At 30.8% G+C, this 22,422-nt stretch overlaps 2 protein-coding genes across 5 annotated transcripts; one reads left to right on the plus strand and one right to left on the minus strand.

The window, feature by feature from the left end:
• The first annotated feature begins 2,354 nt into the window (after nt 1-2,354).
• On the plus strand, nt 2,355-8,349 carry LOC113854312 (protein NCA1). 3 transcript variants are annotated; one of them, XR_003502748.1, is made up of 9 exons: nt 2,411-2,598; nt 3,399-3,683; nt 3,789-4,017; nt 4,324-4,469; nt 5,428-5,515; nt 5,624-5,770; nt 6,901-7,050; nt 7,355-7,566; nt 8,089-8,349. XR_003502748.1 is itself a non-coding variant. In XM_027485248.1 (8 exons), the coding sequence occupies exons 2-8, from the start codon at nt 3,412-3,414 to the stop codon at nt 7,424-7,426; spliced, it is 1,104 nt and encodes a 367-aa protein (XP_027341049.1). In that variant the 5' UTR covers nt 2,355-2,598; nt 3,399-3,411; the 3' UTR covers nt 7,427-7,767. The 3 variants fall into 3 exon arrangements, 2 of the variants coding, with proteins under 2 accessions (XP_027341049.1, XP_027341050.1); XM_027485248.1 differs by lacking the exon at nt 8,089-8,349 and having other exon boundaries at nt 2,355-2,598; nt 7,355-7,767; XM_027485249.1 differs by lacking the exon at nt 8,089-8,349 and having other exon boundaries at nt 2,394-2,598; nt 7,365-7,767.
• Nucleotides 8,350-10,257: 1,908 nt separating this feature from the next.
• Nucleotides 10,258-12,482, minus strand: LOC113855414 (U11/U12 small nuclear ribonucleoprotein 31 kDa protein). Of its 2 annotated transcripts, none has more exons than XM_027487050.1 (2): nt 11,574-12,482; nt 10,258-10,589 (listed from the first exon to the last, which is right to left on the minus strand). In XM_027487050.1, exon 1 carries the CDS (start codon nt 12,438-12,440, stop codon nt 11,637-11,639), a length of 804 nt encoding a protein of 267 aa, XP_027342851.1. In that variant the 5' UTR covers nt 12,441-12,482; the 3' UTR covers nt 10,258-10,589; nt 11,574-11,636. The 2 variants fall into 2 exon arrangements, with proteins under 2 accessions (XP_027342851.1, XP_027342852.1); XM_027487051.1 differs by having other exon boundaries at nt 10,310-10,592.
• Between the last annotated feature and the right edge of the window lie 9,940 nt (nt 12,483-22,422).

Below are 22,422 nucleotides of genomic sequence, written 5' to 3' on the forward strand. Positions count from 1 at the left end.
GAAAAAGAACTACGTGGTAACTTTGATTTTTCCTTTGCATACGGAAGATACGTAGGACCGGAAACCTGACCTGTCAAGTCTAATTTTTTTAAAAAACTTTTTTCAGGTTCCAATATTGTTAAAGTTTTTTTAAACTAAGATTAATTTTTAGCACATTTTCTTTACAAAATTTAATAAAATTAAATTTTTATTTTATTTAAAAAAATAAAAACAAAAACAAAAAATAAAGTGTTAAGATAAGTTTTTTTACTATATATTTCTTTAATACAAAAAATGAAAAAAAGAATAATATTTTTACAAATAACTCATTCCTTTAATTCAAATAACTTTTATTGTGTTTCCTTATTTTAAAAAATAACATTCAAATCTAAAAAAAAAATTGTAAAAATTAGAAATAAATATAAAAATAATAGTAGTAACAAATTTGAAAATAGTGAAAGAAATATTAATTGATTTCTTTTAAAGTGAAATAAATATTTTTAAAGTTAAAATAAAATTTTGTATAATTAATTAAAAGGTAACCGTTTTAATCAAAGGACGTAGTAGGGTACTAATACCTTCCTTACACGTAAGTGACTCTCGAGCCCAAATCTGGTTTCGAAGATTTTTTTTTTATCAAAAGTTTTTTCCAACGTTTTCTTTAATAAACTTTGGTGACGAATCATTGTCATCGTTGTCCTGTCATAGCCCCAGTTGCGACACATCCTCTTTAGTTTCTTCTTGTGAGAATGTGATTACAAACTCTTCGTCTTTGTAGCTTTTCTTTGTATATATGCATGCATTCATATCTAGTATTTGGGCTTCAAAGTACAAAATCTTGAGTTGTAAGTGATGAAGCTATTATTGGTCTAAGTGCAATCTATTACATAGGTATGACTTGAAGATGATGCGTTGGGTTCTGAACAGCAACGGCTGGTCTTGATGATGTTGTAGTTTACAAGGGATTAGGACAACGACAAAAATTTCAACATGACTTTTCTATCAGTTAATGAGTGCAAGAACTCCAATCCCTCTTCCCTTTCCTTCCCCTTCTTGCAAAGCCACCGACCATCTTGCAGATGCAGCTCCACGTGAATCTTCTCTCTCATTTCCTCCACCAGATCCTCTTTTAACAGAACCTCTACCACCCTTCTCCTCTTTCTTTCTCTCAGAGACTAAAATGCCCAATGAGTTATAATCTTAAGGATTAAAATAAAACAAAAATATATCTTTACCACATACAATATTGTTTTTGCCACATAACCAATTACATGTGTCACTTTAGCATCATTTTGTCACGTAAATAATGACATGTATCACATAAAATGATATGTTAGCATTTCGTTACTGTTCATTAATGGCGTCTGGGTTTAGGGACTTAAATGTCTTATACAAATAAAAATCAGGAACTAACGTCACATTTTTTATTTTTTAGGAACTAAAATGCAAGATGTAAACTCTCTTAGAAAGCAAAATGAGAGTTTAGTCTATTATTAATACATTTTTTTAATATAAGTTTTAATAATAAATTTACTTTATTTTTTGAGTCGGTTAAAAATAAAATAAATTTTATCTTCAAATTTAACATCACACATTAGTTTAGTCTTTAATATAAACAAAAATATTAATTTACTCAATAAATTAATGATACCAATTAATTTAATCTTTAACATTAAAAATTAATTTTAATTATTAATTTTAATAACTATTAATCGATTTAGTCTAATAGCTTGACCTAATTTAATTCTTCGATTGAAGCCACCAATAATATTGATTTTTAACGTTACAAAATAATAAATTTAGTACGTTTGTGTTTTGTCCTCAAGTTTAAAAAGCTCAAGACTAATTTTTGTTCATAGTTTATAGCATCGTTAGCGACATCTTGCTAAATAAATTGACTATACACATAAAAAAAATAAATTTAAAATGTGTTTAATTGAGATTATTTTCGTTGATTATATGAAAAAAAAAACTTTGCCTATTTTTGTTTAGATGATTTTAAAAAATAACCTATTATCTTTGATTGTTGTTTTCATAAGTGAAGTAGCTTATTTAAGATAAGCGAATAATTGAAACTTATAACTAAAAGTTATCAATTTATTTTTTTAATTCATCTAACATATCTAAACGCAAAACTTATTTTACATAATCAATCATTATAATAATAGATTATAAATATAATTAATTGTTGATACAATCTAATTTTGTTAATGAATTCAAACATACACTTAATTTTAACTTTAATAATTATGAATTAATTTAGTTAGAGCACATTAGATAGTTAATTTGATTCTTAATGTTAGTTAGTGTCAAGGTTAAATTTAGAGATAATCTCTTACATCTAGATAAATAATTTTAAAAATAATGTTATATGCATCCATGTATATCAACAAATCCAAAATTAGTAGGGATTCATTGAGGTGCCATTTTGTGGTGCAGTGTTGAGAAAGAATAGAAGAACCCAATCTCGTGTCCTGGATTCGTGGTTGTCACTCGTCAGATCGTGGACAAAAAAATTTAATTGACAATTCCCAATCCCGAATAGAAATTCCCAAAGCACCGAACCCTAACTTTCTCCTCCTGATTGCATCCCTCATCGTCACTGAGCAGTGTTTCAAGGTGCGTGTCTTACGATTTTGTAGCGTTTTCAAAAGAACGTGTGGTTTTCGTCTGTCTCTTTGTTCGTGTTGGAAAATTGATGATTCTAGAATAATTGGGGCACGAGGAAAGAAGTGCAAATTGTGTACGTTCATTTGTGATGCAATTTTCTCCTTTTGTTACTAATTCCTTGGTATTAGGGATTCCTTGGATGTTGTCTTTGCAGTAGAAAAGCTATATTAAATTAAATTATTAAGTTCATCATGTAGAAAATTGATAGGATTTTAATGGGTGTCTATTTAATAAGGGTTGATGCATTTTTTTTTTAATTCTATTTTCGCTTATACATCTCTTTCTCGCTTAAGAGTAATGATTGAAGAATCAAAATTGAAAAGTTTTATTGGAATGTAAAGTGTTTAATGTGACTGATATATCTTTGCTGTGATTTTCACTATAAACTTTTTATTTATTGTTTTCTCAATCACTGCTCTGAGGGCAGTGATTAGCAAAACCATTATTTATTTTTTGGAACTTGAGAGGATATTGTATACCTTGTCTAGATTGATGGTTGTGATTCCTCTAATATCTTAAAGATTAGAGGGCATTTACGTTTTTATTAACTAAACCACTAATTTCACTATATATTAATATAAAATTAATAGTGATGATTGTTCTGCATGTGAGAGTGAGAGGACACTATACCCTCTCAATAATCAGGGAGTACAGTAGATTTTATCTTATTTTTTTAGTTGTACTTCAAAAATAAAAATAAAAACATAAGGGTAATTGAACACGTAGATATTGTTTTAATGTTTTGGCAGGTTCTGGTTCTTGATGAATATGACACCAGTTTGTCCCTTTGTCAAAGCTGCTCGACCTGATGATAATAATGCCTCTAAAAAATCGGGTGAAAATTCTATGAAACATCAGGTAGAGTCTGAGAGTAAGGCGAAGAAAGAGGTTAATGACACAGCTGGTGCTTCTCCAAAGTGCCCATTTGGATATGACTCGCAAACATTTAAGATTGGTCCTCTTAGCTGTATGGTATGCCAGGCACTTCTATTTGATACCAGCAAATGTGTGCCTTGTTCCCATGTTTTCTGCAAGTATGTATTGTGTCCTGACTCCTGGGTTTGTTTCTAGAATCTATATTATTGCATTGCATACACTATTTTTAGCTCATTTCTGATATTCTAATTCTCTGAAATTAGAGCATGCATATCACGCTTTAAGGACTGTCCATTATGTGGGGCTGATATTGAGAAGATTGAGCCTGATGCTAATCTTCAGGGTGTAGTTGATCGCTTTATTGAAGGTCATGCTAGGATCAAAAGGTCTGTTAGTTCAGACACAGATGGAGAAGCAGCAGAGAGTAAACCAATCATATATGAGGATGTGTCTCTGGAAAGAGGTTCTTTCTTGGTACAACAGGCCATGAGGGTAAGTATGGCCTTTTATACATGTTAATGTTTAGTCTTGTATATGAAGGATTAAGTGGAGAAAGATCCTTGAAAATGTTTGTCCTTAATTATCATCATCAACAATCAAAATGGTAATTGGTTCTTGATACATGTTGAGCTGGTGTATATGATTGGATTTTTTGGAAAATATTATTATATGGAAGTGGTAGTGTTGGTAGGGACTCTTGCTCTGCTGAAACTAGTGCTTTTTGTTTGACTAAGTTTTTTTTATAGTTTGTTCTACTACTTGATAATAAGCATTTTGCCGCATGCAATTCAAAAACAGGCATTTCGTGCTCAGAATTTGGAAAGTGCCAAATCAAGACTCAGCCTCTGTGCAGAAGACGTTCGTGATCAGTTAGAAAAAGTGGGCAACACATCAGAGTTATGTTCACAGCTTGGAGCAGTCTTGGGTATGCTTGGTGACTGCTGGTATGTTTTCTTGTTCTCTTTCTTTTTCCCGTATGTACAGTGGTTCATATCAACTGATTAATCATTCTGGTACTCTTATCTTCCTGTTTGTGCATATATCTATCTTTCATTCAATCTTATCATCTCTGGAATCAGGATTGACTGATGTTAGGTATCAGAAAAATATAAGGAAATGAATGGTAAATTTCACTGTATTATTAATGTATGGATCCTGGCTAACACATCCAGGTCCTGAATAGCAGTGTTTATGGGTAAAGAAGAATAGGAAAAATGATAACTATAGGCTATTCAAGAGTGCCTATGCTCTCCTAGGTTCCAGCCTAGTCTCAACCTGCCTCCAATTTTCCCTACTCACCCCATATAACCCCTCTCAGCAACAACCATCACACACACCTTACTGACCACCCCCTCCCCCATGCTTCCTCAGCAGGTGGTTATGCCATCTCTCTCTCTCTTGGTTTTGATTTGGTGCATCAAACCTCCTACTACTCACATAATTTTTTTAGATATTGGGCTTTGGATATAGGCCTTTTACAACTACTATGGTAGGAAGCAGTTCCTAATTACTTCCCTCTAGTTTTTGTGCTACCTTCAGCCTCCATCATGATTCTAGGTTTTTGAAACTTGTCCTAAAACTTACTGCTATATGGTTGAAAAATTGTATTTTCAAATTATAGGATGCTTTAATACATTCAGAGAAAACTTTTTGCCTTTGCCTCATTTATGTGTAGTGCTCCAATTTATCATTTCATGGTGCTAAGCAAATTGTTACTTTCTTCTGGGCTTTGGCCTTTTGTTTTCTTTCCTGAAAATCATATTTTCTGGTCATATTTTTACTTGTTTCTTCTCTAATAATTTTTCTTATTGTATCACAAAATGTACAAAAGAATATCGTTATATGACATGTTTAATGGAGGTATATTGTGATCTATGTTCTGTTAACATCATTTTTCTGCAGCCGAGCAATGGGTGATGCCAGTTCTGCGGTTGCATATTTTGAAGAAAGTGTTCAATTTCTGTCAAAATTGCCCAAAGATGATATGGAGGTTATTTCATTGGAACCTTGCTCTTTAGTGCTCCAGTAAAAAATCATAAATCTCAAAATCATGATTCTTTTGTTGTCAATTTATTTCTTGAACTTTGTTGTCCTACAGATTACACACACACTTTCTGTTTCACTTAACAAAATTGGAGATCTTAAATATTACGATGGGGACCTTCAAGCTGCAAGATCTTACTATTTTAAATCTTTGAATGTTCGTCGTGATGTTGTCAAGGACAATTCAAATGTTCCTTCCCAGGTTAGTTACTATTATGTATATATAATTTATTTGAATTTAGCAAAATTGTTATCTGACTTGCCATATTCTACTATCTGTATTTAATTTAATATTTTATTTACTTGCCATATATTGCATGAATGTAATTAATACCCATTGTATAAGTTAATTGATGATTTGATGTGGTAAATTGTTTTTTATAGTTGTGATTGATTTAGACATCACACCTGATGTTGTCAAGCATTAAGCATAGATTTAAAAGCTCAACCACATATAGAAAAGCCTGAATTATAGAAGTCTAATGCATCACAATCCCATTTGGGTCCATGAAACCCTCACTACGAAGGTTTAAAAATCCATGACCAGAGAACAAGAAACAAGAGAAGAAAGCTCCTTAAACATCTTCAAGAAACCTAAGATGAATCCAGAGAAATCCTCTTAGAACCTTGATTCTTCAAGCCCTAGCCCTTTTGTTAGCTCTATTTTTCCTTTCTCTTTGGTCATTGCAGAAAAATGTATATTTCTAGCACAGACTTTGTGTAGATATGCTGTGTAGGGTGCCTAGGCACTGGAAATTTAGTGCCTAGGTATTATGGGCAGAAAACAAATTTCTGACATATAGGCTTGAATGCCTAGGTTAAAAAACTGAGTGGCTGAGTGCATTATAAGCAAAATTTAATTTATGACACTGAGTGCCTAGTGCTCAAGTTGGGTACATTGATTTTACTTTCAGAAATTCTATCCTTTAAGTTTTTTAACAAGCTTCCAAAATCATTTATAATCTCAAATCTCAAGTAATATGATGAATTTCCTAGCCACAACCAAAGAGCAGAAATGTGGATCTTATTTTTTAATTATATACGAAGATAAGAAAAGAAAAACAACTAAAACAGTTCCAAACTACTGCCATTACTCTTAACTGCACGTGCTCATTCCAATACAATGCCTTCAAAGAAAATCAAGGAACTTACTGTACATAGAATCAACTGAATCATGCAAGAAATAAGTATAAATTATTTTGATAATTAACTGGTCAATTTAATTCAATATCAGATGGCCCATGCAAATTGTGCCACTGAAGAATGTGTCCTTTTGCTAGGAGGCATGGCTCATATTGAAATTAACCTTTCTTATTGTTTCTGATTATCTAGGTCCTAGATGTTGCTGTTTCTCTTGCAAAAGTTGCAGATGTGGACAGAAATCTAGGGGATGAAAAGGTGGCTACTGATGGATTTCAAGAAGCCATAGACTTACTGGAATCACTAACGTTGAAATCTGAAGCCAGTGCGCTTGAGCAACGGGTAATGTGTCATAATGATATATATGTATTCAAAGAAAGAAGTACTATATATTCAGATGGTGGAGCAAGTGAGAGGACCATTTTTATGAATGAAAGTAGCAAATGTTGACCAACAACCATACATAATCAAGATTAAAGTTACTTTAAAAATACATGATCACTTAGAAAAGTTACATGACTTTTATGTTTTAATTTTTGACTATTTGTGTGTGTGTGTGTGAGAGAGAGAGAGAGAGAGATTTTTGCTTTATGCTGCATTTCCTTATTACATCCTGGAATTAATTTGAATTTCAATCCTTCTATAGCGGCAATCAGTCCTAGACTTCCTTAGAAGCCAACTGCTAGATAAACAAGAACAAGTTGTGCCAACAGTCTGAGATAGGTACTCCACATGAAGAAAGGAAACATGAATTCAGATGCAATAAACATTTCTGTATGCCACGGGACAAGTTTGTAAAATAAGCTCAGCTTAACAGAGGCACTACTAATAGAGGAAGAGGAGCTTTCATAGTAACGGGTATTTCATGCATTTCTGGCACTGCAGTACCTGCTTTTGCCTGAGATTCTACAGCAGATCCTCTTTGCATTTTCTTGTACACCACTCATCTTTTTTTGTGTATCCACCTTTTTCATGTTACCTTCTTGGTGCATAATGACAATTGTGCTAGGGTTTTCCTTGCATTATTGTAACTATATATTCTCTAATAAACTAGAAACAGAGTAACATGTATAGGTTGTGTAGTTGCACTTGAACTTGATGAATACTTTATATACTCTGAAACCGTTCCAGTTAGCGTTATTAATACATATCCCACTTTTTCTTCTTTTTGATCGCAAAGGGCCTTGCAAAATTTGCAGTATATTTCCCAGAGACGTTTACGTATCGTTTTATATTAGAATAATTGTTCTAAACAAATCACCACAAACTTGGAAGAGTAAAATCACAATTTGCTTTTGAAAGCTACACCATATTTACATTTGATCATTGGTGTTATGTATAAGTCTAATTTAATTTCTAAATTTGTCAACTTGTATGCAGTTTCATCCGTGCATCAATGATCTTATAGTATCAGGCTTGAATTTGCTAATGTGGCCCGTGAACTATGCAAGTGTACGTACGTACGTATAAGGGTAACGTGAACACCTACTTATGGCATGTTCTGTAGATTTGGTCCCTTTAAAAGTACTGGTATATAACAATTTGCCCTAAATTTGGCAATTTCTTTTATCTATTACTGTTAATCAAGTCTAATAGAATTGTACAATTATTATTCTTATGTAATTTTAACATCAGTTTTTTATAATGATAATCTTATATTGCATATAAATAAATCAATATAGAAATTACTTTTTTTTTTTTGCAATAAGGGTTGAAATATTACCTAAATTAGAAGATTATCCAAGAATGATATATTAGACAAATCTAATAGAAGAAAACAATCATAACCAAAATGTGTGGTGTCTAATAAATACAAACCTTAATCAAATTGATGGGAAAAGCGAGCCAACTAATCTCCAACCTGGTTTCCTTCCCTAGAGCAACGAGATGCATCGTCTTTCATTGGGAAAGAATGGATCACTCTAACTATAGATGACCGTGGGTGAGACACGGTACATCCCTTTGTCATACGATAAATAGCTGATTTGAAGTAACGCTCGATCCATAGCTTGGACAGTTTTTTATCCTAAGCAATTAACTAAGTTGATTGAATCTTCTATAGCTGGGGGGGGGGGGGGGTTGATATTGGTACATGGTCCTATTTCGAGGTAATGTCACTAGTGAAACCTATTAGGATGGAGAAGGGTAGTTTTGAAGAGCGGTTATTGGGACAGTAATGCCATTGAGATGGCAACTTATGCAGTTGAAAATAACTACGAAGTGGATTTGTGTGTAGAATATATGGTGCTGCTATATTTGAGGAATTGCCAGCTACAGAGGAGCTAAGAAGTTAAAAAATGGAGAGTAGGGACTTGAGAAAGATAGAGAGGATAAAAGTATTGAAATAGAAAATGAAGTTAGTGATCCAATAGCAAGAGACTTGGCAAAAAAAGAAAACATTATTAAAGAATGTAACTATACTTAATGATAAAAATAGTGAAAGTAGGGCGATGAAGTTACATAACATCCGATTTAGATTATGTGCATACAATAGAATCTACTTAGTAATTATCCTGGTGATGAATTTGGGTTGTTTATGATTCGGATGTTTCAAACTTGAGGTATTGAACAAGCGTAGGCTTCCAAAATTTACGAAAGAACAAATTTAGGTATTTACGAAGGAACAAATTTAGGTATGAAGTTTGTATCTTTGCAGATATTCGAATTTTTTTTCTCATTTATATTATAAAATTCATTTATATTATAAAAATTATACCAGAACTTGAGAAGTTCTTCTCTAAGAATTTGCCTAAGAACTTGAATGATAGATGAAACTTCATCCTCATTTTTGTTGACAATAACAAAAAGATTATCATTCACCATTCTTGAAAGAAGAAGATCATGAATATGATTTTGTAATCTGTAAATCAATTTGATGATAATGAGTTGATTTTGTAATATTTTGTGTCAAATTATAGGCACATAATCAATATATAAGAGCGGAAATGCAGAGACAAAATTACAACTATGTTTTAATATATTATAATTTGCTAGTCCTTATGACTACTGTTCAATTTTGCTAGCATGTTTAATTCAGTGGATACCATTGATGCAAGATCGTTTGCGTTTAGAAAGTTTGAAAGGGGAGGGTGAAAATTAGCATTAAAATCAAATAAGTTTTGCATATTCCTTTTCATTTTCCATTGCCAACAAACATCAAAACAAAGAGGTGCACGAAATAACTGCTTGCAGATAGAAAATAGCAAACACTGTTCCCTGTTTTTTGGTCAAAAAACACTGTTCCGTATAACAATTGAAATTATCATGATTTTAATTTCTTCATAGATAACTAAAACAAGCTACTCCTTTTAATCTCTTCACCTTTTGAAACTAAATGTAATGAATTGAAAAATAAATAAAATAAAATAAAATAAAAATATATATATATATATATATATACACACACACACCCCTGTTCAAAGTGAAATAATCATAAAAAAAAGGTCAAGCATTGCATTCAATTTCTTGCTGCAAAACTACCTACAAAAGTTGGGGAACTCCGTTTCCTCACTTTGAAAATATAAAGTTCGTCATAATCTTCATTGTTGAACCTTAAGTATTTATAAATTATATTGCCCGTACTATTCAGCTTGTGCGTTAGATGTTATGAACAAATCGTTTGAAGAGAAAATTATTCAATTAATATGCATATATCTGTTCTGCAACATGGGGTATGACCAGAGTGTCCAATTCCGATCAGACTTTTGATGATCCCATAGCCATTGAAGCATGTTCAGCAAAGAACAATGGCCCTCATCCTAAAACCATAGTGAATATAGTTCCAGGGATAGTTACAATTGTAGCTTCTAATACTGATAGGACCTTCCAATCAACTATTGTCCTTGGAAATGGGAAACTTTTCCAGATAGGTTGCTTGATCACTGCTACCAAGCCAAAAAGTAATGAAGTAAATTTCTTAGCATGATTTTGAATGGTAACAATGCAAAAAGCTAGTTAGACAACCGCCCTTGTTCTATGTGCAAACAAGATGTGAAATGATATAGGCTCAGTAACACACAAAACCGGTAACAGTAACATGCATGGTGATTGTCTAAACAGATCTTGTATCTAGGGGGAAAATAGTAAGAAGAAATAGAGTTACATATAGAGCAATTATTTATTTTATGGTAATGATTATTGGAAAAGGTTCAAAATTAATAATATAGGTAATATGCAAAATCTATCATGCCTCCTAGCTATGAACCCGTTCCATCAATTCTTCCAACAGTAGAAGTTACTAAGCACAGGCCTTTGCCAATTGTTGCATCCTTCTTGCCTAGAGGCCCTACAGCTAAGACAGACGATTATATAATCATCATCAGGACAATTCACTCAGCTTCTTTCACAATAACTAAGGAAAATCTGTCGTCCAGCCAGACATCATTTCTCCAAGCATTGATATTTTAGCTTCCTATGAAGAGGTGTTCCTATTGGGAGAAAACCATCCTTGATTGGCATAAAATCATACATTTTTGTCAAATGGTAGCTTCTACCAAAGTAAAAACAGCCAGATTTATTTCAGCAGTTTTAGGCAAAAGTAAAGTGATAAGCAGGTCCTAAATTTCCTTCAAGTCTTAAAACTCCATATAGTTTCTCTTATTTGTAGAGTAAAGTAAATCTGGCAATTTTGTAACTAAAAAAACATTTCCTAAACCAAATAGAATGAAGTAAGATGGACATTTTTCTCTCTTCTCATTTTCTCTTCAATTCAAATTTTAAAATTTTTCTCTCTCCTCCTTTCTTGTTTCCTTTAAACAAAACGAGGGTTAGAGTATGACAAGCATAACACATTCATCACCACTACCACTACAATTACATTCCACTAAGGATCAAAATAAAGGTCTGTCAGTAGTATAGTAACTCACCATGCCCTTCAATTCTCATCAACATAGAACACTCAACAACAGAAATACCATTCAAATTAATTATCAACCATCATCGTCATCGTCGCTCTCATCACTAAAGTACCCTGCTTTCTTCCCTTTCTTCTTCTTCTTCGTGGCACCCACAGCTTCCACATCATAGTTCCTCGCCAACAGCCTCTCATCCGCACCATCATCCACAACAGAGGCCCAATTATCATCCTCAAACCGCTCTCCCCCGCCACCATCACCGCCACCTTCAGATTCACCGCCTTCGTCGTCGCCGTTGTCGCGGCCGAGCCCTCTACGGCCACGCTTGGGCTGGGGGCGCTGGCGTGGGCCCAACTGATTCCTGGGACAGTCGTAGGAGAGGTGGCCGGAGGTGCCGCACTCGAAGCACTTGCCGGTGTCGCGATACACGCGCTTGCGGATGAATTCGGGGGCGCGTCCGTTGTCGGCGGCGATGGAGGCGGTGAGGGTGCGGCCGTTGAGGACCTTGCGGTGCATCTGAGAGGCGGCGGTGCGGGCGTCGTGGCGGGAAACGAACTGGATGAAGGCGACGCCGCGGCTAAGGCGCGTGTGGCGGTCTTTGAGGACTGTGACACGCGCGATGCGGCCGAAGGTGGAGAAGAGAGTGTGGAGATCGGAGTTTGTAAGGGAGTAGTCGATGTTGGATACGTACAACGTTGATTTGGAGGGAGCTAAGGCTTGTGATTGTGACTGTGATCCCTTGTTTTGGTTCCCTTTCCCTTTGGATTGGGTTTGGTTTGGGTTGGATGTTGATGCACTGCTGAACCGATAGTAGAATACGTCGTCGTCTTCGCTGTCGCTCCCTTTTTTCTCTTTCTCTTTCTCTTTCTTTCTGCCCATTGCTCTCTTCTCTTCTCTTCTCTTCTCCCTCTTTCCACTCCCAGCTGTGTTCTCTTCCTTTTTGTCATCAGCTTTTTATAGGACTTACTTATTTTCTTTTACGATTTTATTTTTTTAATTTTAATTTCTTAGGAATAATTTTTTAAATATTTCCATTTATTTTTTTATTTTAAATTTTATTTAAAAATTAATAGAAATATATGTTTTATTTATTTAAAATAAATAAGATATATATACACTATTTAAATACAAACTAAAATGAATATAATATAACAAAAATTTTAATTTAAAGTGAAAAAATTAAAAAAACTAAAATCACACCTTAAAAAATAGGAATATAACTGTAATTAAATTAATATTTTTAGTTGTTATCCTTGAGCGATTCCTTTATTTTAATCTTTTTAAATAATATTTTTTAATTTTAGTTTTTTATTTCAATTTATTATTTTTTTAGTCATTTAATTAAAGTGATTTAATTAAAAATTGATATTTAATAGTATTTAAGTGAACTAAATTAATAATAAGAACTAAATACAAAAATATAGACTAAAAAATAAGGATTAAATAAAAATAAATTAATTGAAAGGACTAAAATTAAAAATTTGTTGAAAGGTAAAACTAAAAATATATTTAAATATTAATATTTTGTAATACATTTTTAACACATAATTAAATTTTTTTATTATTTAAATTTTATTAAAATTTTAAAAATATAAAATTATTTTTTAATTTTAATTTTTTATAACTAAAAACTATGCTATTAGCATTTCTTTTGTCTTTAAATATTTTTTTAGTGTCTTACATAATAGATATATCAATTTTAAAAATGTTAAGTTAATACATTGCAATTTGAGTGCAGATATTTAAACATTATTAATATTATTTATTAATTAAAACTAAAAATTTACTTTAAAAATAATAATACTCAGCAAACTATTTTTACTTCTCTTTATCTCTGCCACTACTTCAAAGTATATTCTTCAACCATAATAATAAGTTTTTGATAATTCTCTACCATCATTTCTATTTCTCCCAAATAACTCTCTTCAACAACTTGGCACTATATATTATATAATACATGTTGTAAGGTTAAAAAAATAAATGAAATGTCAACCTAAATAGCAAATAAAAGAAAGGACCAGCGAAAGAATGTGAAAAAAAAGTGTGAAAGTTAAAATTTAAATAGAGTCACTCTTTATCACATGTTCTGATATTTAAATTTTAAAATTTAACGGTAATTTAAAATTATCACTAAATAATCAATGCAAATTTAGTTTTATGTCGCCAATTTTAGTGTTAGTTTATAATTGTTAAAAAATTAAAAAATAAATAAAATTATCATTAATTAAGAAATTTAATTATTACTAATAAATAATTTTGTTGGCACGTGTGGTTTAGACACACTTAACAATTAAAACAATTGTTTTGTAATAGTTTTTGTATATTTCTTTTCATAACATGATTTTAAAACAATTATGATAATATATAAGCTACTAAATTGTATTCTTTAAAAAAATCATTTTTTCTCTTTTTTTAAAAATTAATTAGCTTTTCATAAATAAATTTTACTCATAAAATAGTTATTTATTAATATTTTTTTATCTATTATTAGTGTTAAGTAACTTTTATTTTTTCATCTATGATTAATAGAATCGCTTTAAATTAAATCTGAGTAGAGGCTCATTGTCTCCTTCCAAACAGTGCCAATGGTTAATACTTGAAAATTAAGGGTGACATAAGTTGTCAAGGTTCTTATGTACATCTATCTTTTACATATTAACTTATCATCACTAGACTTAATTTAACTATAAATTTTGTATTAAATGTAGAGATGTTATTTGTGAAAATTTGTTTTCATGACTTTAAACATTTTCATAGCATAATTTCAAATTTTAAAAATATTTTTTATTAATTACGTTTTAATATTTTCACTTATATATATATATATATATATATATATAAGTGAAAAGATTAAAACATAATTACTACTACGTTAATCATATAAAATAATTACTTCACTTGCTTTAATATTATTTCTTACATAATTTTTATAAATCTTAAACAATTTTTCCATGTATAACAATAATATTATTATTATTGTAATTTTTTTACCATAACAGTAATATTTATTAAAACATAAAAAATATATATACTAATCTTATCAGATAAAAAAAACCTGTAACTATAGTAAGTAGTTTTTGTAACGGTTGATATTTGAAAATAAAAAAAGTAACTTTTATTTACTGTTCTAAAAAATTAAATAATCTAAATTTATTATTTTTACTAAAAATATTCTTACTATCATAGAAATAAATCACACTTGTGTTCTTTTATTTCCATTTGTAATAACAAAAAGTTGAGTGCAAAATTATGCATAAAAACCTTCTTTGTGACAAAAGAAATTGGCAGGGTTACACTTGAAAATGAGAGCACAAACTTAGAAGAGAAAGTTGTTTCATGCTTCTTTATGTCACTTTTTTTAATTCATGAAACTTCATTCTGGAGTGGCGTGTGCTAATTAGCTAATTCGTTATGCTATTTCTATATGACTATGGCACACGTGTAACATACATTCAAAGTACAAGCCTTCACTACATGCATATGAGAACCTCATCTTCAGCCATTCTATACTTCTTATCTAGAACACACAAAAATAATAATATTACAAAAGAACAATGGATATAGGAAATTAAATAATTAATTTTAGCTAAGGCATGCAACTTAAGAGTATTTCGCCACCATAAATAAATTACTCAGTACAAATGATCTAACAATTAATATTTTTTAAGATATAACAACCTAACACTGCACTAAAAAAAATATACAAACAACTTTCAAATACTTAAGGAAATAATAATAATGATAAAATAAAATTAATAACTTTGTCCTAATTTTTTTCTAGTTTTGGAAAAGCTACTTGTTGCTAATTTTTTAAGAATGCATGTACAAAATATTTGCATATAGTAAAAATTAAGTGTGATGAAGCTGAATTGTGACAAGACTTTTTTGAAAAGTCATAATCAAGCAGGGTGTGGAGATATTAAGAGGGATAATCAATGTAAGTTTTTAGTTGGTTTTGCTATGCCGTTGAAGTTATTATCGGTCTTGTTCTCTAAATTTATGGGAATCAAGTAAGGTCTCATGCTAGCTGCTAAGGAAGGATATGGTTTGTTCGTGGTGAAATCTGATAGTGCTATGCAATAGAAGCCTTACGTAGGAGCACATGCTTTTCATGACATCCATGCATTGGTACTTCAAATCTATTGGTGCTTTAATAGATTTTTTTAAGTATGTATAGATGATAAATTTTAAATAATAATAATATAACAATCTCTCACATTATTTATTTAAAACTGAAAATATTTTCAAGTGATTAAAAAAATTATTGCATAAGTAATATTGTCCTTTAAACATTGAACTAGTATGCAAAGAAAATTAATTATGACCCACTAGACTATTGGTGAGATTAAAATTTCTATAAACCTCATTATAGTTGTGAATCAATAATTTTATCACTTACATTGACTTTTTATCCAAAGTTGTTCAACGTGAAATAGAGCTTTTTGGCCTTATACTTTTACCTAAATTTTACGAGTGCTTTAAGGAGTTTGCCTAATCTCTCATATCTTGCCTCACCTCAACACTTTATAGGTAAATCTATCAAATGTACACTACAAGTCAAGTGTATCACTCATTTTGAGATATAGATTCATTAAAAGTATATATTCATCCTCTAATGTTGTAACACATTATTCTATCCTACACTATAGAGATGGCTTTGTGATGAGAATCAAGGAAGGCCCATTAAAGACAAAGACTTGAAGGCATTGGAAGGACTTCAAGGGCCAATGATAAAGGCAAGGGCAAAAAGAATAAATGGAGACTTAGAAAAAATTGTTGTTGTCTTATTTAAAAGGGAGCTCAATTTAGACTTAGAAGTTAGAAAAGCTCAAGATGGTCAATTACATATGTTTAGAAGATTTGAATTCTAACGAATTTTATTAGGATTTAATTATTATGTTTAGTTTATTTATTTTAATATTAGTCATTACTTATTTTGAGTTTTTATTTAGTTTATTTGAATTTAGGCTTGTTGGTACAAGAAGCCCATTAGAGTTTGCGTTAGTATTAGTTTACAAGCATTAAGCATATATAAGCTCTTGTAGACACACTTTTAATTAGTTTTGAATATAATTTGAGATTGAACACTCTTGTGAGAGCGTGTGACTCTAAGTTCTTGAGTAAGCCAATTTTTTTTTATCTTATCAAGAGGCCAAGACTCTTGTGCCGATCGTTCCTTGACTTATCAATCTTGCGATTGTGGCACCATTTTCCATCTCTATTTTATTTTCACTTTTTATTAATTTTCTTCTTATTTCATTCCTATTTGTGCCCTAATAATTTTGTTTTTATTGTGTGAAATTCAATTCATGATCGTTTAATTCGGCGACACGGTTTGTGGTTGTCATTAATTGGTATCAAGAACTTTGGTTAGAATTAGATTGAAAGGTATTGTTCATCGCACACTATTCACGTAAAGCTCATTGAAAAAAAAAGAAGAAAAAGAGAGAAAAAAATATATACTACAAAAAAATATTGCAACATACAAAAGTGTGTTTTTGATGTATTTCTTCTAATCTTCCGTTTATTTTGCTTGATTCCATACCAAAAATAAAAAAAATAGTTGTTATTTAACGTTACATAATCTATTGTCTTGTTGGCTTCCTTAGTTTTGTCTTAGAGTTTTCTTTTGTTGGCTTCACTTGTTTCTCGTTGATTGATTGTCTCTTGGTTTTGGTTGATTGTGTAGATTAGAGGTTGACTTTCTTAAGAACTCTTGAGATCACTTGAGATGGAAAAAGGCAAGAGAGAAATCCTTACACAATAGCCAATTTAGAGTGAAACACGAGTGAATATCTACTGAGTGAAAACACTTAGCAAGTGGAGAGAACCTTTTCTTTTTGCATTAACTTTTATTGTTTTATAGAATGTCTCAAGAAGAAGGATCAAGTAGACAGAGCACTCCTGCCTCGCAAATTGAAAGACTTGCTCAAGGATTTGAAAGAATGTTTGAGAGGAAAAATGAAGCAATAAGGAATGTTCAAAAGGCGTTGGCAAATAATGCAAAAATGTGGTCACGTGATTGTTTCTTACATGCCCATGGAGACTCTAGTAATTCTTCAAGAGAAAGAAGAAAAAATATGAAATATGATGAAGAAAGGACGTATAATAGGTGGAGAGATAATAGAGAGATGAGGAATCAAAGAAGGAGAAGAGAAGATGTAAGAATAAGAAAAAATAAGAGAATTGGTAGAGTTAAAATAAAGATTCCTAGTTTTCATAGAAGGAATGGTGTTGAAGCATACTTAGAGTGGGAATTGAAGATAGAGCAAGTATTCTCATGCCATGATTATAGTGAAGAAAAGAAAGTAAAGGTGGCTTCCCTAGAGTTTCATGACTACACTTTAGAGTGGTGGGATCAAATTCAAAGGGAGCGAAGGAGATCTAATGAGGAGCCTGTAGATACATGGATTGAAATGAAGAACCTAATGCATAGGAGATTTGTTCCTACATACTACAATAGAGAGCTTCATACAAAGCTTCAAGGTTTGAGGTAAGGTGGTAAAAGTGTTGATGACTATTATAAAGAAATGGAAGTTGTCAGGATAAGAGCTAATGTATTTGAAGAAAGAGAAGCAACAATGACACGTTTCTTGAATGAGTTAAACCATGACATCTGTGACATAGTGAAACTTCATCTCTATATAGAACTTGAAAATTTGGTTCACCAACCTATTAAAGTAGAAGCACAACTAAAGAGAAAAGGTACTTTGAGGAAGAGTATCTCTTCCTACAATTCAAAAGGATGAAAGGAAGAAGTGAAAAATGAGGAAATATCAATTAAGGATATAGTTGTGCAAAGTGGTAAACCTTCCTTTAAAACTTCTTTTAATTCTACTAATACTTTTGCTTCTCCTACTTCTCAGCATAGAGTAATTAAATGCTTTAAATGTCTTGGAAAGGGTCATATTGCATCCCAATGTCCAAACAAGAAAACTATGATTTTGAAGGAGAATGGTGAAATCTCAAGTGCAAGTTCATCTCAATCATTACATGCTTGAAGTGAAGAAGATAGTGAGTTTGAAGCTTTATGCCATGAAGTAGATTTGCTTATGATAAGACGTCTCTTGGGTAGTATAGCTAAAGAGGATGACACTACACAAAAAGAAAATTTTTTTCATTCAAGATGCTTAGTACGTGGAAAGATTTGTTCTCTTATTGTTGATGGTGGTAGTTGTACTAATGTGGCTAGTGTTAGACTTGTTGAAAAATTGAATCTTACTACTACTCCTCATCCTAAGCCCTATAAGTTACAATGGTTGAGTGATAAAGGAGAGTTGGTTGTTAATAGACAGGTTTTGATTACTTTTTCTATTGACAAGTATGAGGATGAAGTCTTATATGATGTAGTGCCTATGGAAGCAAGTTATATCCTCTTGGGAAGACCTTGGCATTTGACAAGAAAGTTATTCATAATGGTCATTTCAACAAGTTTACATTTGTACATAAAGGGTGCACAATCACTTTAGTGCCCATGACTCCTAGTCAAGTACATGAAGATCAAAAAGTCATGAAGTTAAGAAGAGAGCAAGAAAAAAAAGATAAGAGAAGAAATGAAAAGAAAAAGAGTGAATTTGAGGGCAAACTTAAAAAGAAAAGGGAGAAAGTGAAGACACTTACAATTAAGAAATATAAGAGTGGAAAGAAAGGTGAAGAGAAAAATTAATGTGAAAGGAGAGATAATTTATTTGTGAAAGAAAAAGAAATGAGAAAAGTTTTGTTGGCCTCTCGGTCTATGTGTCTACTTTTGTGTAAAAAAAGTCCTCATAATAAATTCATGGATTCCTTTGCTAATAATATTTTATCTAGTGGTGTTTTCTCTCTTCTATAGGATTTTGAAGATGTTTTTCTTAAATAAGTATCTTATTGCCTACCTCCAATTAGAAAGATAAAACATCAAATTGAAAAGAAAGTGGAGCAACAAGCAAAGTATATCAATAAGGGAAAGAAGAAAGTAGAATTTGAACCTGGAGATTGGGTTTGGATATATATGCGCAAAAAAAAGTTTTCTAAGTAAGGAAATTCAAAGCTTCAAACAAGAGGGGATGAATTATTCTAAGCCTTAGAAAGAATTGGAGATAATTCATACAAAGTGGACATACTAGGTAAGTATAGTGTTAATATTACTTTTAATTTATTTTATTTATCTCTTTTTGATATAGGTAATAAAGAGTCAAATTTGAGAACAAATTCTCTTGAAAAAGGAGGGATTGATGAGAATCAAGGAAGGACCATTGAAGATAAAGACTTGAAGGCATTAGAAGGACTTCAAGGGCAAAAAAAATAAATGGAGACTTAAAAAAATTGTTGCTGTCTTATTTGAAAGGGAGCTCAATTTAGAGTTAGAAAAGCCCAAGATTATCAATTACATATGCTTAGAAGACTTGAACTCTAACGAGTTTTATTAGGATTTAATTATTATATTTAGTTTATTTATTTTAATATTAGTCATTACTTATTTTGAGTTTTTATTTAGGATAAAATCTTGTTATTTTATTTAGTTTATTTGAATTTAGCCTTGTTGGTACAAGAAGCCCATTAGAGTTTGCATTGGTATTAGTTTACAAGTATTAGGCATATATAAGCTCTTGTAGACACACTTTTAATTAGTTTTGAATACAATTTGAAATTGAATACTCTTGTGAGAGCGTGTGACTTTAGGTTCTTGAGTGAGCCAATTTTCTTTAATCTTATCAAGATGCCAAGACTCTTGTGCTGATCGTTCCTTGGCTTATCAATCTTACGATTATGGCATCATTTTTCATCTATATTCTATTTTCACTTTTTATTAATTTTTTTCTTATTTCAATTCCTATTTGTGCCCTAATAATTTCATTTTTATTGTGTGAAATCCAATTCAAGATTATTTAATTCGGTGACATGATTTGTGGTTGTCATCACTTTTAGAAGTACTATATAATGTCTCAATTAATTGACAAGTGGCTTATTTTTAATGTAATGAATGTAATCTATTAAATTTTCATAATTCTATGTTGAGTTATTATTACTTTCAATTTTTGTGTTAGACATTAATCTCACCTCCCTTGATATATATATATATGTCTCTATGTTCCATTATAAATTTTGTTATTTGTTCTCACTATTGCTACTTGACAATCACAATGTATAGATATGAAAGATGTTTATTTTTTTTTTATAAAGGAATATTAACTAAGAGATTTCTTAACTAATTAGTCTCTACTGTGATAAACTCAACCTCCATAGTATCAGGCTATATAGGTATGCTTGGATGACTTCATAGTAACAACACCATTCACCAAAAGTAAAAATAAATCTACTTATAATTAGTTTCATTAAAAGTAGATATCCAACTAGCATTAGAAGACACTTCAAATCATTAACAACATATGCAATATTGAATTTTGAACAATTCATCAAATACTTAAGGTTACCAATTATTTAAACACATGCAATTTGAGATACATTATTTTCATTATTATTTTTTAAAAGTGTAAACTAGCATCATAAGGATTACTCACAGGTTGAAAATTATAAAATCCATAATTTCTTAATATTTTAATAAAATATTCTTAAGATATTTTATATCCATTTAATTTAGTTAATTTAATTCCCAAAATTCAGTTAGCTTCATTTAAATCCTTCACGTCAAATTTTGATCATAATAATTGTTTAGCATCATTAACCATGTCTATGTTGGTTCCTAACATAAGCACAACATATAAATAAATAATAGCACATCTAGATTATCATCAAATTTACTATAAATACACTTATCAAAATTATTTACTTGATAGCCATCTAGCAACCTTATCTTATTAAGATTTTTATGTTATTGCTTAGGTGCTTGCTTAAGACTATATCGAGATTTAATTAATCCACAAACTTTGTTCTCACTACCAAGAATTACAAATCTTTTAGGTTGATTAACATAAATCTCTTTTTAAAATTCTCATTTAAGAACATAGTCTATATTTATTTGATATATTATTATCTTGTGTATAAATGTAAGAGTTATCTAGACCCTAAGGCTTTGTTTGGGAGTTTGGAGGAGGAGAAAAGAAAAGAGTTTGAAGGGGGAAGGAGGGAAGAGGAAAGGGAAGCATAATTAAACCATTATCTTGCTTGGATGTTTAATATGGAGAGAGGAGGGTGATAAAGAGTTAATAATATAAATGACATTATTGCCTTTTATATCTTTTATTTATATTTTTTATTTTTCAAAAAATAAAAAAGTTAAATATTTTTCTCCTTCTAAAAATTTATATTTATATTTTTTATAAATTTTTAAAAAAATATCACTCTAAAAACTAATATATTTTAAAAAAATTAATTTATTGCTATTCTTTTCTTTAATTTTTTAAAAAATACACAAATTATATAATTTTCTCCTTCTAAAAATTAATATTTTGAAAATTTATATTTCTATTTTTTATATTTTTTAAAAAAAATTCTCACTCTAAAAATTAACTTTAAAAAAAAAACAATTTTTTACTATTCTTTTCTTTAAAATTAATGCACACTTTTTTAGAAAGGCTTGAGAAACAAACCGTTAAATTACTCATTTTAAAAATCTATTCAAAAAATCCTATAATAGGAGAACTCACCAAAATTAAGTTTAGGAGGATTTTGGGTTTAGAAAAACTTCCTAACTATCCCCTTCCAAATTAATTAACTCTCAAATAAAAATTAAACTCCACTAACCCTTCTCTTTCCCTCCCATCCCCTCCTAAATATAACTCTCAAGCAAAGTCTAATAGAAAATGTCCAAGTAAAAAGAGAATATGTATCAAAATAGGCTAAGTCCTTCTTTGTGGTCCAAAAGTTTAGGGTTTTAAGCTAAGTCTTTCTTTGTGGTCCAAAAGTCTACCATTTAAAAGTT

Source organism: Abrus precatorius, unplaced genomic scaffold (genome assembly GCF_003935025.1).
Source record: "Abrus precatorius isolate BTA unplaced genomic scaffold, Abrus_2018 Scaffold11, whole genome shotgun sequence".
Taxonomy (NCBI): domain Eukaryota; kingdom Viridiplantae; phylum Streptophyta; class Magnoliopsida; order Fabales; family Fabaceae; genus Abrus; species Abrus precatorius.

Bases quoted from the DNA above. Each gene is read 5' to 3' on its own strand.
- LOC113854312 (XM_027485248.1), top strand. From the start codon at position 3,412: ATGAATATGACACCAGTTTGTCCCTTTGTCAAAGCTGCTCGACCTGAT. The intron at 4,018-4,323 runs GTAAGTATGGCC...ATTCAAAAACAG, and splicing joins TGGTACAACAGGCCATGAGG to GCATTTCGTGCTCAGAATTT. The intron at 7,051-7,354 runs GTAATGTGTCAT...ATCCTTCTATAG, and splicing joins CCAGTGCGCTTGAGCAACGG to CGGCAATCAGTCCTAGACTT.
- LOC113855414 (XM_027487050.1), bottom strand. From the start codon at position 12,440: ATGGGCAGAAAGAAAGAGAAAGAGAAAGAGAAAAAAGGGAGCGACAGC.